The sequence below is a fragment of the Lygodium microphyllum genome, chromosome 12 (assembly GCF_053477565.2).
Source record: "Lygodium microphyllum isolate KBCC chromosome 12, Lygodium_microphyllum_v1.1.10, whole genome shotgun sequence".
Taxonomy (NCBI): Eukaryota; Viridiplantae; Streptophyta; class Polypodiopsida; order Schizaeales; family Lygodiaceae; genus Lygodium; species Lygodium microphyllum.
In genome coordinates, this window is record NC_141146.1 from 127,094,556 (window position 1) to 127,111,563 (window position 17,008).

At 42.8% G+C, this 17,008-nt stretch overlaps 1 protein-coding gene across 1 annotated transcript in view; it reads left to right on the forward strand.

Annotated features, from left to right (window-relative positions):
- Positions 1-17,008, forward strand: part of LOC148028241 (ARM repeat superfamily protein) — an 82,895-nt gene that overhangs the window by 13,442 nt on the left and 52,445 nt on the right. The window contains exons 2-11 of the mRNA XM_087690024.1: positions 9,030-9,143; positions 9,290-9,355; positions 10,049-10,138; positions 10,219-10,338; positions 10,469-10,497; positions 10,677-10,819; positions 10,931-11,025; positions 11,105-11,191; positions 11,264-11,371; positions 11,464-11,552. Coding sequence (XP_087546150.1) covers positions 9,030-9,143; positions 9,290-9,355; positions 10,049-10,138; positions 10,219-10,338; positions 10,469-10,497; positions 10,677-10,819; positions 10,931-11,025; positions 11,105-11,191; positions 11,264-11,371; positions 11,464-11,552 — 941 coding nt within the window. The remainder of the gene's footprint in view (positions 1-9,029; positions 9,144-9,289; positions 9,356-10,048; positions 10,139-10,218; positions 10,339-10,468; positions 10,498-10,676; positions 10,820-10,930; positions 11,026-11,104; positions 11,192-11,263; positions 11,372-11,463; positions 11,553-17,008) is intronic.

Sequence of the window (17,008 nt, forward strand, 5' to 3'; positions counted from 1 at the left end):
ATGATTTTATAAGGTACGGTACGATATTAGTACGAAAAAAAATTAAGATGATTTTTTAAATAACAAAAACCATAAATCATTAAATGATAGATCATAGAATACATGTTTAAAGTGGAAATAGCCATTTCATTACAGAATAAGATGAATACATGGAGTGACCATCGCAGTCGCATGGGCTGCGCAAAACTTGTAATACAATTATAGTCTAGTATATTCGATACAAAAAAAAAGAGAGATCTATGTCATATGAATCTATGATGAGGCATCACTATCATCATCATCGGAACCATCTGAGTGCTCATCAAGAGAGTCTGAAGATGACTCCTCGGCATCCGATGATGAGACATACTCATACTCATCCTCACTGATGAGGTTACCATCATCATCAAATGATGGCTCCCTAGGTGGTGGCTGTGTAGGCAAAAGGAGGGGATGTCATCATGAGACACAGGATGTAAACTACTAGAGCCCCGCCTTACATATGTTTGCAAGCCACTCGAACCACCTCTCCTCGATGATGGAGGGCGTTGAATGACCATGCCCCTGCTACCACCTGCTCGAACTCCTTGACCACGAGTACGCTGATTGCGAGTGTCACGAGTATCTGCTACTATAAGCTCTCTATAGAGCTTTGCAAAAATCATCTCCTCCTCCTTGTTCACCTCCTTATGTATACTCGGAAGAGTGTCGCGCATCAACTTGAATGTATTAACATTCACCTACACAATGCAGTGATGCACGTAAGATTGATCATTGTAAACACTTAAGTCTAAATTATAAAGTATAAACTTCAAAGTTCAAAGTTTAAAAGTTAAAACAATAAATTTTAAAATTTAAATGTTATGGTTAAGTGTTTAAACTTTACTTGCTTTGGAATACCTATACTCATCATAGCTCTCATCATGCGTAAGTTAGTGTGGCAATAGACTAGTCGCTCTAACTGTTGTGTGATAAGCCAATTGCAAATCTTTGTGTGAATGAGAGAATAAGCACTCCAGTTTCTCACACATGCACCCGAAGAGCAATCCTGAGCAATGATCCTAATGGCTAAGGGCTAAAGGGTCTCCAGTGCGTATCCAAAGTTTTGCCACCAAAATAAAGGCTTTACAAGTGACTCTCTCCTCCAACAAGTGGGAGAAGCAAAAATCACATGCCCTCTCTGATCCGCGTAGTATCCTAGCTCCTCCAGCACTGCATTGTAGTCATCCCCAGGGACCACACGGATCAAATAAGCAAGCTGGTCCGAACGGAACTCTCTATCATCCATGACCGTCGGTGACTTGTAGGCCTGATGTACCAATGCGGCAAAACCATGGATGGGCTTGTGCATCCACGCCCATCTTCTCTCTGCTATCTCTAAAACATGTGCGTGCTATGTCTCTGTGATCACTGTACAAGCACATGCCTCCACCAATGCTGCTCTAAAGAAGTGAACAAGAAGGCCCATGGTGGAGGCCTCGCAATCACTCATACGTAACACCCTATAAAAGAGAGTCACGACAATGACAACAACATAGACTTTTTGCCAAAACTGTTTATTAAGGCACAAGGGCTGTATAGTTTTGGCCTTCTCTGTCTCATACTCATCCCACTCATTCCATAGAGTGGACACCATTATTTGGTGCAAGGGGGACCACACCTCATAAAGGCACTCCAGCAAATAACCACATGTAAGCAAAGCGAGTTGAAGAAGGCTTCTTCAACTCTAGTGTGCTATGCTCACGATACATTGCAAGCACCTTTGCCTTTACCGTAAAGAATGTGATAATTACTGTAGCTTTGCGGAGCACCCTCTTGAATCTTCACCTACTTGAGCTTCCTAATGTCCTCCATGAGGAAGTCCAAACAATGACTTGCACATGGAGTCCACAAAATCGTAGGGAACTCGGACTCAAGCAAACAGCGCATGCTCCGACAATTCGATGCATTGTCAGTAACAACTTGCACCACCTTTGAGGGGCCCATCCACAACCACAATTTACAAATTGCATACTTGGAAATTGGAGGTTAGAGAGAAAAAGAGTCTAGAGAGAGTTGAAACTTGAGGCTTGCAACTTTGGGGGAAAGAGAGAATCGAGGTAGATCATAGATACTAGAGAGAAATTAATTTAGAATAGGGAGATAGATAGTTATGCATAAATCAAAATTCAATTATGAATTATGATATTATCATAATGAAAGAAAGTGAAACAAATTTAAAAGGCAAATTGCAATGTATACCTCAATGATAGCTTGTTGAATGTGGCGGTAGATGAATGCGCCCGTCATTTTTCTCCCCCTCTTGCCGGTATTTACAGCCCGCAAAAAGTAAGTGCCGAGTGGACATGAGACGAGTATGTTGATGATGCCACGTTTCTTACGATCACTCCATTCGTCAGTGAGAATGGAGCAACCATATTTTATCCATGCAACCCGAATAGGATCAAGGGCTCTATCAATCCTCTCCTTCTCTTCATCAATCTTTTTCGTCCTCATGTCATCGTATGTAACAGCGGTCCATCCTTCACATGGACCCATATTGGCAATGGCTTTTACCATCTTCTTCCATTGCTATTGCTTTAGAATGCAAGATTGCACTCAATTACCATGTGTGCAATTCCAATGTCCGCAAGTCGTTGCCTTTCTCTAAGAAAGGCAACAAATCCATGCACATGACTGGGAGCTTGAGAGAGAGAGAGGATTGTCTCTCTGGCACCACATGAGCCTCAACTCTTTGTCTTTTATTGGAGCCGGATGCAGATGTGGAGCTCCCACCACCAATGGTAGAGGCCTCTCCCGCATCGGTCGAAGATACACCCACATTGGATGCTTCGTCGTCACTAGGCATAGGAGTTGGTGCCGATAAGCCACTTCCTCCTCCTCTCGTGGATCCCCCTCTCATCTTGGCGAGAATCTCCTGCAATGTTTTGAGGGATCTCCTTGCATGGAGCAACTTGCCCCCTCGTCTTGGAAAGAGTTGGAGAAGCCGAGTTGCACCACTTGTATAGCGCTTCCCGCAATACTTGCATGTCCAATGGTGGGAGTTGGACTTCTTTGTGTCCCTCTCCACACGAGTCGCATGCAAATTGAAGGCCTCGTGCTTCTCACGAGTCATAGTGCCGATGACGGATAAAGAGGCCCGAGAGAGAGAGAGAGAGAGATGCTTGAGTCTTGATTCTTGAAACTTGAAAGTTGAGTCTTGAAAGTTGAAAGGAAGGGAGACTCGAGAGGCCCGAGGGTTGGGGTAAAGTTGAAAGAGCAAGAGTGAGAGAGAGGGGATGGGAGATGAGAATGTCAAATGCTTTGATAGGGTGCGGGATAGAGGGGATGCGAGATGAGATTTGAGAATTGCAAATGCTTCGATAAGGTGCGGGAAAGAGGGGATGGGAGGTGAGATTCGAGAATGACAAATCACAAGTCCATTCAAGAATCAAGATCCAAGAGAGGAAGATGAGAATGGTAAGTGCTTGCTGAATTGGTTTGGAAGCATGGAGGAGAGGAGCACCTTTTGTAGATGAGAGAAGGGTCAAAGTTCAAACAGTCAAAGAGGGGTCAAGAGTCAAAGGGAGGGTTGCCAGCTAGAAGGAATCCAAAGAGGGCTGGGGAGGGGAGTGCATGGCTGGAAAAGGGGGTGGGATGAGGTATCCAAGGCTTCCCACCCCCCCAAAAGAGCCATGCAGGTAGGTAGAGTAAAAGCGGGGGCGTAGGAAACATGTGATGCGGGATGCGTAGGCGATGTGGCCTAAACAGGTGCAAAAAAATGTACGAATTCGTACGGATATGTACCGTACGGTGCTGTATGAATTTGTCCGTACGGCGTACGAAGGCAACTATGGGTGCTATGATGCTACTGCAGATGGAGACCTCCAAACAATAGGGTGATGGTTGAAAACAGGCCGCCTAGGGCCGGATAGCGATGGGCTGCAGCTAGTGATGGTTGGACAATAGACGGTAGGTGGCTAATGGCTGAAATCTGCATGGTAGAGTGAGAAACCTGCACCAAAGGATGAAGGTGAATGGTGGGCAGCTTATCTATTTATAGATATTGAAGGGTGCCCCAAAAAAGTAGAGTTTTGGGGGACCATTGAAACTCTCTCGAACCGTGCACTAAATTTACGTTTTTCATTAAGTAAGCGTGTTTTGGGGCTGTTTAAAAATGCTGCGTGTTTTAGCTCAACATCACATGCATAATACTCAACCACAGTCTTAATATACAGCCAATAAAAGTAGCAAGTAACTGAGGCTAAAGTCTAGTGCATGCCAGGGTGTCTTGTGCGTAGTACGTTGTGACATGTATAAAATTGCCTTGTGGATATCTTGATCATTTGGCGCACTTTCCGTGTTTAAAAAGTAATCCATTATGAATGGAATACTTTTTTGTCATCTCTCTTTGAGTAGCCAGCTTTTTGACATTCGGATTGCCAAAGCTTCCTGGGTTACTAGATCCTTGTTGAACTAGTTGCTAGATGCTACCAAAGTGAAGATTGTTTCGGCAATGCCCTTTGAGAGCAATTGGCCATTGACTATGCAAAGCACTCCAAGTAGGAAGTTTTGCTGATTTAGTTGGATCTCGAAAGGGCTTTTGATTATTTGGATTGATCTTTTATGGCAGAGCTCATGCATGTTATGGGTTTTGGTCCGCGCATGTCCCATTTATATGCACAATTAGCACGGATGCCTCTTCGCAAGTCATGCTGAATGGTGGTGTCACTGAGCCATTCACTCTTGCAGGATTAGTCAGATAGGGTTGCCCTTAGAGTTGGGACCTTGCAGGTTGACTCTAAGTGGAAAAGGCTTGGGCTAATCAAGTATACCATCTTATGATTAAGGACCACCATTTGCTGGTCACTAAGGCCAATACTGTCTGGGTGTGGACAAATCTCAGCATTGGTGGAAAATGACTTATACTATCATGGAGGGTTGGTTCAATAAGACACCGTACAAAAGCAAGGTCTTCCTTTGGGGTGTCATGGTTGGAGGGCTGCCTTTGGTTGTGGCACTTGCAAAACGCCACATCTCAAATGGCACTTGGTTTTTTTGCCTCACCACTCTGAAAGCTTCTTGCCATTGTTTTCTTTCGTGCATTTGGCACATAAAATATGGTCATTGTTATCTGCTATTTGGTGGGATGTGATTGGCACATCAATGTGCCCCTTTGATTGGGTCTTTGTTTGACCCAAATATCCTTCTCCGTGACAACCACATATAAAGATAATGTTTCCATTCCGTTTTTGGGGCTATTGGCACAATTGGACAACCCGGAATGCTTTTATTTTTGATTTTGCATTTGGGGTGCAAACTCACCTTGCCAAGTTGAAAGGTCTTCTACATTGACAACTTGACCTTATTCAGCACATTGATCTCCTTTCCAAGAAGGAATTGGTCCCTTGGTATATGACAATCTTTGTTGCTTCTTTGCTATGACTTTTGTACTCTTTAGTTATCTGATCTTTTGTAAAGCGAGTTTATGCACGATTGCCTAGAGCCATCCTACATCTTGTGTGCTCATGTAATCTTGTACTTTTCTCATAATTAATACAATTACCTATTACGAAATAAAAGAGAGAGAGGGCATTAGTTTTTTTGTCATCGTAGCCATGTGGCAATCCTTTGTTGTTTTCTGCTTGTCTTTGAGTTTGCCTAGTTGGCCAGGAGGCCCTTCGTAAAATTTTCTATTTTTTAATTGAAAGTCCATTGAAAAACAAAAGATTAGGCACTAGTTTGCATGTGGTGTATACTTTTATTGTGGCAGAGTGGACATAAAGTACAAACCCTAAGGTTTAGAATTTACAGTCAAAGTGGGTGTTTATGCTTGAAAAACACCTCCAATGCAAGAACGTAAAAAAGTGCCGGGTGATAGGGTGCATTCACACCAGAATTCTCTTGAGGAATATGATATACATAATAAACCCCTCTAGGAGTGAATGAGGCAGGAAGGATACTGCACATAGATTCTATTGGAGTTGAACAGACACTCATTTCCAAAAGAAAAAGGGGGGCCCAGGGGCAGAAACCAATGGGAGGAGGGCTGAGCCTCCGTTCACACTCGCTAGAATCCCTCTTTACACAATCCCCAATATGTTCTCTTCCTTTGTGGTGCCCCGCTCTCTTGGGTGGCCTCCAACACTAACAAATAATACTGAAATGCCTTTTTGGGGCTATAAATGGAAACCAAAATAGGAATTAAGGTGATGGAATGATGTCATGAGGACATGCATTTTTGAAACCTCACTTAATATGTGGATTAATTTTTAATCACATGATTAAGTAAATGTGGCACATGTGAGGTGCAACTGGGGTTAGAGTTAATTTACGAGCTCGGGACTTGAGGAAATCATAGGATGTCAAAGGCAAAATGCTGCATAGGTACTTGGTTGTAACTGGTGCCAGTTGTTGGTCTAGGTCATTTATTTGGCCATAAGTGTTAGTTAATGACACTAGAGAAGTGGCGTTTAATGGCACTTAATGTCAATCTGATGGTCAAAGATGGCGTAGAGACACTCGAGAACGGAAGTTGCCTAGCCAATTTAATTATTGGCCAGTCAGATTATTTTTCTGGGCACTGAAATAGTTATTAGATTAATTTTCAGTATTTAAAACTGAAAATTAATATTTAACTATGGATAATACTGGAAAAACCATTTGGGAAGGTTGCCACTTGTAAAAAAATGCCCATGCAAGACTGAAAAACGTCTTTAGAGGCTGGAGAGAGGCATTTTTAGAGTATTTAACTTGCAAGAGAGAGGGACGAGATACTGTTGGTTTGATTTGCAGCCATTGGAGGACCTTCTAAGGCAGCAAGGGGCTGGAGAAGACCAATCAACAACAGGTGACAGAATCTATAGGCTGTTGAGACAGGGAAACAACAGTAAGTAATTGATTTTCTTAAGTTTTTTGCATCTACAAGTTGTTATGGCAGGGCAGCAGCTGTATTTGACTAATTTTCAGTCATTCTTCGCGACAAAATTCTGAATTCTCTCTCTCTCTACAGCTTTCTCTCTCATCTCCTAGCCATTTCACAGCCTTGCTCCGAAAATCTCAACATTTGGACCCTTGGAGGTTGAGAAATTGCAGATTTCTCTGTTGTAAATCCTAATTTACAGCATAAATGAGGGTTTAGCAGGCAACTTCGGGAAGCATGCCAGAAATTGGAAGCTCCAAGACTTGGACTTTTCAGGGCTGAAGGTGAATTTTAGCTAAATTCAAGTGGAGGACTAGCCAGCCATTGAATTTGGGGAATTTCCATTGTCTGTGAAGTGGGTGAAGGCCAATTAAGTGCCTGAATCAAGGGGCAAAATAGATTGAAGACTTGCTGGTCACTTTGGACAGCAAGGAGAGTTTGGATTGCAAAGGGGATCGGGAGAATCCCATTGTAAATCAACTTTTTCTTCAATAAAGCTAAAGAAATACGGAAAGGGGTGCCAATTTTGGGGCCAATTTTCAGATTTGCATTAATTGTTTTCTGCTGTAATTAAGTTGCAATTAGGGATTTACCACCCATCCATAGAAGGAAGGCTGGTTACAAATGAAGTTAATGAATGGGTTTCTCAACAGGTGGAAGATTTGGGGGAACAGCCTCATTGCCATAAGAAGGGGAAGGTGCCGACAAAGTCTGAGCAATGCCACTTGTATGCTTATGTGTAAATGTATTGGTTTTCAGGTATCCATACATAGGCTTAGGGCTGTCATTCCACCTTATAAACTATCTTAGGGTGCCTGGTCATGATCATACCATCATGATCAAATATCCATGTTAGCCAAGAAAACGTATTTCATAAGACAAAGGTGCCAACTGGAGAGGCCATCTGTGTTGATACTCTCTGTCAATCTCTAGAACACATTTATGAATGCAAACCTCCTCCTCTGCAAGTACAGTCAAGAAGGGTCCCTTGATGGTCATCTTCTTACAAGAAGGATGAGTAGACCATCCTTGCCACTTCACAAGTCTGGATTGAGCATGTGACATTCAGACCCTCAAACATACGAAATCTAAATGTCTCATCGTTCACTTTCCTTTTATCAGTGAGGATATCATGTCATCCAAGGTGCTGATGGCCACATGCTGTCTGGTAAATTGCAGTTCTCCTCGAAGCTGGAGCCGGGGTCAGAACCTTGGAAACATGTGGAGTAGATGGAGGCAGGGCTATAGTCTCCATGCTTTTCCTCCTTTCTCTGATTCTGGTGCTGCTGCTGCTGCTCTGATGGTCCTACTGGGAAGAGTCCGAGTGGTATGCAAGTGACCTGCTGAATGACAACTTCCTGGTTGTATGCTGGTCACACATTAAACCTGTGGTGCTCTTTTATATTCTCTTGTACTTATAAGAGAGGTGTAGGTGAGTTCACAGATCTGATCCTTTCTGCAAGTGGCTTTGGTTGCACTCTGACATTGGACATTGGTTCAATTCTGGATTCTGAGGGTGCAAATGTGACGTACACATATGGACAGGGTGTAGGTTTATATGTTGGTGCAGTTCACAGACATTTTGTGTGCAAATGTCTTGAGCACTCTGACAGTTGACATTGGCCCAATTCTGGATCCTGAAGGTGCAAATGTGGGGTTCACACGTCAACATGTAAGTTTTGCACTCTGACATTGGACATTGGTTCAATTCTGGATTCTGAGGGTGCAAATGTGATGTATACATATGGACAGGGTGTAGGTTTATATGTTGGTGCAGTTCACAGACATTTTGTGTGCAAATGTCTTGAGCACTCTGACAGTTAACATTGGCCCAATTCTGGATCCTGAAGGTGCAAATGTGAGGTTCACACGTCAACATGTAAGTTTTGCAAGGCAAGCGTGTTTTAATGATTGCAGGAACTTAAGATTCATTCTGTTTATAAATTTTCAGGGAAAAGAAAGTTCTGTTAAAATACCCCTCTATGTTTTTGCATAGTTTTTGGTGGTTTTGTCTTTTTGGTCAAGCATTTCATTGTTCACTTCAACTGTTATGTTAGGAGACTCAGTGGGCTTTGGTTTCTCATTGCTCGAGCAACTACTTCCAGTGACTTGTTTTGACTAATGCCAATTTGTGTCACTTTCTTACCAGGTTGAGGGTGTCATAAGGCAGCTCACAGCTGCAGGTGATCATGAGAGAATCTCGGCTATTATCAATGTGTTGACAAATGATTTTGCACTCTCCCCTCAGGCCAATCACAGGAAGGTATCCCATTATTTTCTAATTCCTGCATTCTTCTTTAAATAATGATTGTGGCTGGAGCCTAAGCACTTATTGAGACCAGAAGTAAGGGTTTAAACTGGTAGCATGGATGTAACCTTTTGCATTTCATTGTGGCATTACATTTACAGGGTGGGTTGATTGGTTTAGCTGCTGCCACCGTGGGTCTAGCAGGGGAAGCTGCACAACATCTCGAAGTGAGCTTTTTTTTCTCAGTGGATGTTTAGTTATCTTACATGTTCTGGAATTTTGGTTTGTCGTGCTTAAATGAGCTTTATGTTGTTAAGGATATGCAGTCTAACTTTTTTTCCTGTTACTGTTCTTATATGCATGAAATATGCTGTATGTGTGAACCATCTAATTAATTCTGGTGTCTCTAGGCTACTTTGTTCTGAGGTCTTTTGCCTTACATAGGTTTTACAATCCTCTATGTAGTTCCTACTCTGTGCTTCATGTTAGAAAATTGCTTTTTCCATCTGTTGTCTTGCTGAAAAATTTTGGAGTTTTCATTTTGTATGCCATAGATCAGAACTTCTGCACTGTTAGGACTATTTATATGAACATCATTCAAGTTGGAAAGTCTGTCATTGCTTGCCATTTTAAAACATTATAGCTTTTACTGGTTTCCTTGCCTTTTAATCTTTCTGCTAACTGCTTGAGTTAGCAAGTAGAGGCCAAATGGTATTGTGCAATGTGTTCCTAGGACCTTTGGTGTATAACCCTCTGCAGGGTAGACATGAAGTTTGTCATTCTTTTCAAGAGAATTTACATTGGCTGCTAATTTGTCCATATGTTGAAATGGACTTATTTGTGAATGTTTTTATATTGGTTGATCTTACTACTGTTTGGATGGTTTTCTGTCTCTTCCCTCTTCATTAACAATCATATAGCAAATAGTTCCACCGGTTCTCAACTCGTTGGCAGATCAAGACAGTCGGGTTCGATACTATGCTTGTGAGGCCCTCTATAACATTGCAAAGGTACTTTCCAAGTTTGCATATTTTCATATTTTGAAACCTAAAGAAGCGCCTGCATGTTCTCTAACCACAAAGTTTTGCAGGTTGCCAGAGGAGAGTTTATTTTGTTTTTCAATCAGATATTTGATGCTCTCTGCAAGCTTTCAGCAGATTCTGATGCAAATGTGCAAAGTGCTGCACATCTTCTTGACAGGCTTGTTAAGGTTTGAACTTATGACTGCCTTCAGCAGCTCAAAATGGATGCAACTATGCATGTTCAAATAGGATTTTCGCCTTAGTTTGAATACCAGGATTTGGATTAAAATGGCCATTGACTTCCCTCATGTTTTGCAGGATATTGTGACAGAAAGTGATCAGTTCAGGTGGGCCTTTGTTGATTACTTTGTTCTTCAATTGGTATTTGGTAAAATGGTCATAATAGAAGTCTGAATGCATTTTGAATCAGGCGCTTTACTTCATGTCCTATCTTATGATCAAAATCTTCAGGGAATGTAGATCTTAGTCTTGGTATTTAAGTCAGTCGTTTCTCCTGCCTGAACAGCATTGAAGAATTTATACCATTGCTAAGGGAGCGCATGAATGTTCTTAATCCTTATGTGCGGCAATTTCTAGTAGGATGGATTACAGTTTTAGACAGTGTTCCAGATATTGACATGCTGGGATTTCTGCCAGATTTTCTTGATGGTATGCTATGTTTTGAATAGTATTTTTGTTTTCCCTTGATTGACAGTGCTGGCACAGTACAGTTTTCTAGCTTGTAAGGGATCTTATTGTCTTTGTCATCCTGATCTGCAGGGCTCTTTAACATGCTCAGTGATTCAAGTCATGAAATTCGGCAACAAGCAGATTCAGCCCTGGCAGAGTTTTTACAAGAGATCAAGAACTCTCCGGTGTGGACACTGTGCTTATCCTTGAACTGCAGTGATTTGCAACGTTTATTTTCAATTTACATGCACTGTGGTTTTGCAGTCAGTGGATTATGGTCGGATGGCTGAAATTCTGGTACAGAGAGCAAGTTCTCCAGATGAATTTACAAGGTTAACTGCCATAACTTGGGTAAGGGCATTGCTGAAGGAGAGAGAAGTCTTCAATTGCTAGCACATAAAACTCAATGGTGATTTGTTCTAGGTGAATGAATTTGTCAAACTTGGAGGGGAACAACTTGTTCCTTACTACGCTGATATTTTGGGGTCGATATTGCCCTGCATTTCAGACAAAGAGGAGAAAATCAGAGTGGTACGGGTGTACTGCTTTGCACCTGTTACTTTGTTTGGTTATTTTTGGGATTTGTTTAGGCTACTAACCTTGACTTGCCTTATAAAGCTCAGGTTGCTAGTGAGACAAATGCGGAATTGCGAGCCATCAAAGCAGAAGTTGATGGCTTCGACATTGAGGCTGTCCTTGAGATTGCTAAAAGGTGGGTTCCTGGGGTTTGTTCGAGGCCTACTTTCAAAACTTTCCCCTTGGATCTACGTAGTATAGGTGAAAAACTGAGTTTGTTTTTTCATAAAAAAACTTTCCAATAAGAATTGTCATTGTTACTTTCTAAAATTATGCATGTTTTATGCCATTAGCCCAATATGAATAATGATGCTACACTTGTAAACATGTCATGAAGCAGGATAGTGAGGTGCCTTCAAACCTTACATGCATACATCAGGAACTGATGGCCAAACCTTGTACACATGCTTTTAAAGTTTCAACACATATGCAAAACTAAGATAGCTGATATGTGAGTATGATCGTGCAATGCTTCTGTAAAGCAATGCTTTTTTAGTCAATACTAGAACCCAGTAGCAATACAGTCTGATTCCGGAGTCCTGATTCCTGAAGGTGTCTTGGCTGGATCTGAGCTTAGTAGCACATAGATCATTTGTAGCTTGAATCCTTGTAAGCATGTTACTTGTTTCTCAAGTGCCAATCAGCTGTTGGTTACTTGCCTGGTTACTTGCCCATCTCAAATCTTTCCTCACCCTCTCCCTCTTCGTGAGTACATCATAGGCTATATATGCTCTACCTTATTGTTCTGTGCTTCAAGCAATCTGGATCTCCAGAATAAACCTGCTTATGAATATACAGCAAGCTCTTAACATGTGTAAACCTGAAAACTAAACTCATATTGTATAAAAGAGAGGAGAAGCCTCAATCAACACAGCATGGGGTCTGAATAACTGATGTGAGGGCCCAATCTCAAAGGTGTATGGTCTCTTGAATTGCTTGACGTTTCAGGAATTTGAGTCTTCCACCATGGACACATCCTTTGCTTGTTAGGCTAAACCAATGAAGGAGCTGGGACTGACCGCACAAAAACTCACACGAGAACAAGGATGTAAGCATGAGACAAAGTGGAACTACAACAGCCATGATGTCCTGGATAAGAGACATGTCTGTGTTGGGTGAATGTGTCCTCTGTGGGATTGAGTTGTGTCATCACAAAAGGGGGACTTATCCTCTATTTGTAATAGTTGACTGTGAGCCTCTTTTGCTTAATGGGGTTGCACCTAACCATCTGCTGTTCATTACTGTGTAGTAGGGCTTGGCAGACAAACTTGTCACATCCTAGGTCATTAGACAATCCTGATGTATTATGACAAGACCTTGCAGTACAGAGGTTACAAAGGCAAAACTGCAGCACACGCAGTGAAAGGTTAGCGTAATGCTCTATTGAAGGATGTAGGACCCTCTCAAGTCTTTCTTGCACTGTGTCAACCACTAGTGGACCTTAAAGGTAGTAGCCTGGTACAGATGTAGAATGCCCTTAGTGCTTCTCTCTCATGTGCACCCTATTTCGGGTGTGACATGGACATTTGTCTGGACTAGAGGCTACAATCAGTCTATGTGTCAGTTGCACATAGGCTATTTACGCAGTTATTCTGAGCAAATCCCAAGTTTCAGAAGTCAGAACAAATAACTCAATGTAAAGTTATTTGAGTTGAAAGTCAATGTGCAAGAATCAAGGTTGATTCACATGAGACTCAAGTGTCTTAGTTTACTAAGGAGCCAGTTGGCTCATTGTAAACAGGGGCCTGTTATTGGTCTTCCTCACTCATTGCATTTTTAATAGAGTAGCCTAGCCCCACATCTCCCCATTTGCAGTACTTTCCATGTTTCATTTTGGGTAGAGTAGCCATATCCTCTCATGATAGTCTAGCCATAGGGTTAGGGATGGAGCTGGCCGACTGAAGCCATTGGACGCACCTAACTTGAGAACCCCTAGATGCAATGCTTGTGGCCTATGTGAAGTGAGGTGGTCTAACTGCTTTGCTCTTGAGGTGCTTCTCTTTCCTCTTTGTTTTTGTTTTTTTTTGTTTTTTTTTTTGAATTGCATAGTCATGACGAGAGCTAGTCTTTGTCACATCTGAGTGGGGTGGAGATGGGAGCCTAAGAGATTTATTCAAGAATTGTCAAATGTGCAAGTACCCTTTGAGGTTCAGACAGACTTGCAAAGTGGTTGTAGAAAGAAATGGATAATTGCAACGCGTAAAGCGGCTATCATTCATATCTTCGAGGAGGGAAGAGCAAAATGAAGGGAGAAGAGCAGCTCGCATAATTAATCGAGTCATGGTGCAACTATCTATGGCATTGGGATCAAAATAGAGGGTTGGAAGGCTGGATTCTTGTGGAGTGGGATCTTGCCTAAGTAATCTAAGGTAATTACATGTAGTGATGAAAGCAGGGTTGGGGCAAGAGGAGAATTCATTTACAAAGCGTACTATAGAGTCATCCAAATCTTCGTGAAGACAAGGGCTTCTTCAGGCTTAGTACAAGCATTGTAGATTATAGGGAAGTTGTATCGGCCGTGGACATTGGGGTCAAAATCCACTCCCACTCTTCGAGGATACAGCATGAACGTTGGGTTGTTTCGCTCGAAGGGTAGGGGGTTACAAAAAGCCAGCCAAGTGTCCATATTTGCATTACAGATGCGTATTCTCCATATGGGTTGGCACTCATAGCCAGGTACAGATCTAGGTACTTCAAAAAACTTTATTCAGCCAAAACTCGGTATCTTCTGTGCCCCATAGGGTGGGGTTTTGTTCTCTTTTAGCTAGCCATTTGTCTCCGAGCCTACTTCCGATGCTAATCACTTCTTCCACCACCTTGATTGGCAGAATCCTGTGCAAGTTGGCGGGGAATTGGAAACTAAGATCGAAGGGATTTCTAGTAGTTTCCTGTTGTTCCTAGATTATTAAGTTAGTGTGAAAGCTTGATGGGAGATCGTCTTGACTTTGTGGGATAGGTGTGGATGGGCTTACAACTGGTTTAGCACTCAGTCTCCATTGTGCTTCCTCCACCATCTGCTTCCTCTTTTCTTTAGTTGTAGCCTTTCTTTCTACGGAGGCGTTTGCTTGTTGCTGGTTTTCTGGCCGTGGTGGGGAAGGAGGTTGTGGGACCAGTTCCTCTTCTTGAGGTCCCAATTCAAAGCTTGGTCCTGCCCCCTCTCCTTGCTAGTCTCCCAGGGCTGCTCCTTGAACCCTAGTGTATCTATTTCCTGTGCTGTTAAGTCTGCTTGCCATAGGTATCTTTGTTGCTCTTCAAGGGTTAAGCTGACTCCCATGGGTTGTGGTGGCATATGCAGGCTTGCTGGCAGGGCCCTGTGTGCAATCCCTAGCTTTTTCTTTATGGTGTCTACAGCCTCCTCTTCCTTTGTCTGAGTGATGTTCAATAAGGTGTTGAGGAAGGCGCATTGCTGGGTTTCAAAGCCCACTTGGGGGGCCTTTGCTCTGCTCTCAGCTAGCACTTTATCTCTTTCTACTTGAGCCAGATAGCGTGCCAAGGTTTTCCCTTTTCTCGTTGTGGTTTGCCTAGCTTTCAGCTCTCTTTTTCAATTCCTCAAGGCCTTTCCCTTGCCTCTGAGTGAGTACCATGAGCCAAAGGCTCTTGATTTTCAATTTCTCTTTTTAGTCTCTATTGCTCCTCCTGATCTGAGGCTGCTTCCTGTTTTAGGTTTTCTATTTCTGTGCGCAATTTGAGGGTCTGCTCTTGTCTATATGTTTTTAGTGTTGCCGTGGCATCCTTGAGATTTGCCATTTCCGCTTGTAGTTCTTTACGTAACTCTCCTAGCTCTGTAGCATTTTGCTGTATCCTCATGAAGCTCTGTTTTTCTTTGGCCAGCCTTACCTCCCATCGTTTGTCTTCTCCTTCCTTTGCTCTGAGCTTTTCTCTCAGCTCATATATTTCCTTTTGACACATGGCCACCTGTCTGGTTTTCTCCAGCTAGAAGACAGCCATTGACTCCTTCTCAGCTTTCAACTTGGCCATTGCTATTTTCTTCTCCTCCTTAGCTTTCTCTAACTGTGCGAGAGCAGCTCTTTGACATACTCATCGTAGTTAGTAGTTGGCATCTTTGTTGTAGGGATGGGAGTTGTGGAGGTTTTCACTTTTTGTCGTTTTGAATCCTGTCTTGGCTCGGCGTTTGTTGCTGCCGGTCTCTTTTGCCCAACAGTAGTTGTTTCCACACTCTTCTCCTGTGTTCGTTCCTTATTGACAAAGTACTGTACCCAGGCCATGAGATTGTTGGCATCTACAGTGGTCGGGGTACCTTGAGTAGGCATTGCTGTTGCAGTGGTGTGTATCAAGAGGGGTGGGATGGGGTCAATAGGGGCCTTTGCCCTTGCCTTCAATGACTATAGGTGGTGTAATTTTTGGTACATGTGCACTCGAGCTTGGGTCTTCATCTCTTCGCGGGCTCAAGGCACCTAGCTTGTCTTGTCTGCCTTGTTGTTCGATGGACAAGCGCATAGCTGGCGTGATGTCCTCCTCTTTCTTTCTCTTCAATTCCTCCTGCTTTTCAACAGCCTTTCTTTTTCTATCCTCTTGAGCTTTTTTTGATTATTTTTCTAGTCTCTCAGACTCTTCTTTCTCTTTTTTTTCTTCCTTTGGTTTGACTCTTTCTTCGACTCTTTCTTAGCTTTTTGCAAGTCTCCCTTCTCCTGCGTCGTCTTTTTCTTGGGTTTGATCAGCTCCTTTCTCTCCATTCTGCACCTCCTTTACTGCTTCTTGGATGAGAGTAGTCAAAATTCTCCCATACCTGATGAATGAGGCTTTGGACAACGGTTTCTTTCTCTCAGCTCCCTTTGATGTTGGGGATTCTCCACTAGTCGGCTTGTTTCTCAAAGCTACTGCCTTAGCGGATTGATCGATGGTTTTTTGCACGTAGCCATTCCAGTCTATTTCATCCAATGAGTAAGCTGCCAAGCTCTCCAGCATGGGCACACTGATTCTGTGCATGAGGGAGTTGTATCTTTGGCTAGAAAAGAGTGAATGGACGACTTTTGCTTGCATTCTGATTTCTAGGTCGGGGATGTCTTGAATACTTATGCCATCATTTGTCAAGACTTGCTTCTTCTTCATGTTTAGGAAGGCATAAACGTCCCGCTTCTGTCTCCTTTCCACCTTGGATTCTAGACCCAGTGCCTTCTCCACCAAGGCCTTACTGAGCTGAATTTGCACTTGCTTAGCTCCTTCTCCCCTTTCCACAGTCACCGTTCCACATTCCTTGTCAGGGTTGTAGGTCCTAAAAAATTCCACATATTTGGTGTGGTTAGGCTCCTGTCCAAATTTCTTGAGGTACTTGGCTAGGTTGCATTGCTCCACAACCTTTTTGGCATCCTCTTTCTTGGCCACCACCTCTGCAATATTGTGGATGCTTTGGAACTTGAGCTGGTTATAGGCGTGGTTTTCGAGGAAAAGGCCATACTTTGCTCTTTCCGCATTAATCATGATTTGGTAGCCCTCTAGCTCCCATTGAAGTCGGAGAGCATACCATTTTTTCAAGAAAGAGGAGTCGGTGTTAGCAAGTTGTTTTAACTCCTCGATTTCTTGGTCTGTGGCAAGGACAATGCTCTTGTCATAGGACGTAATGAAGCGTTGCCT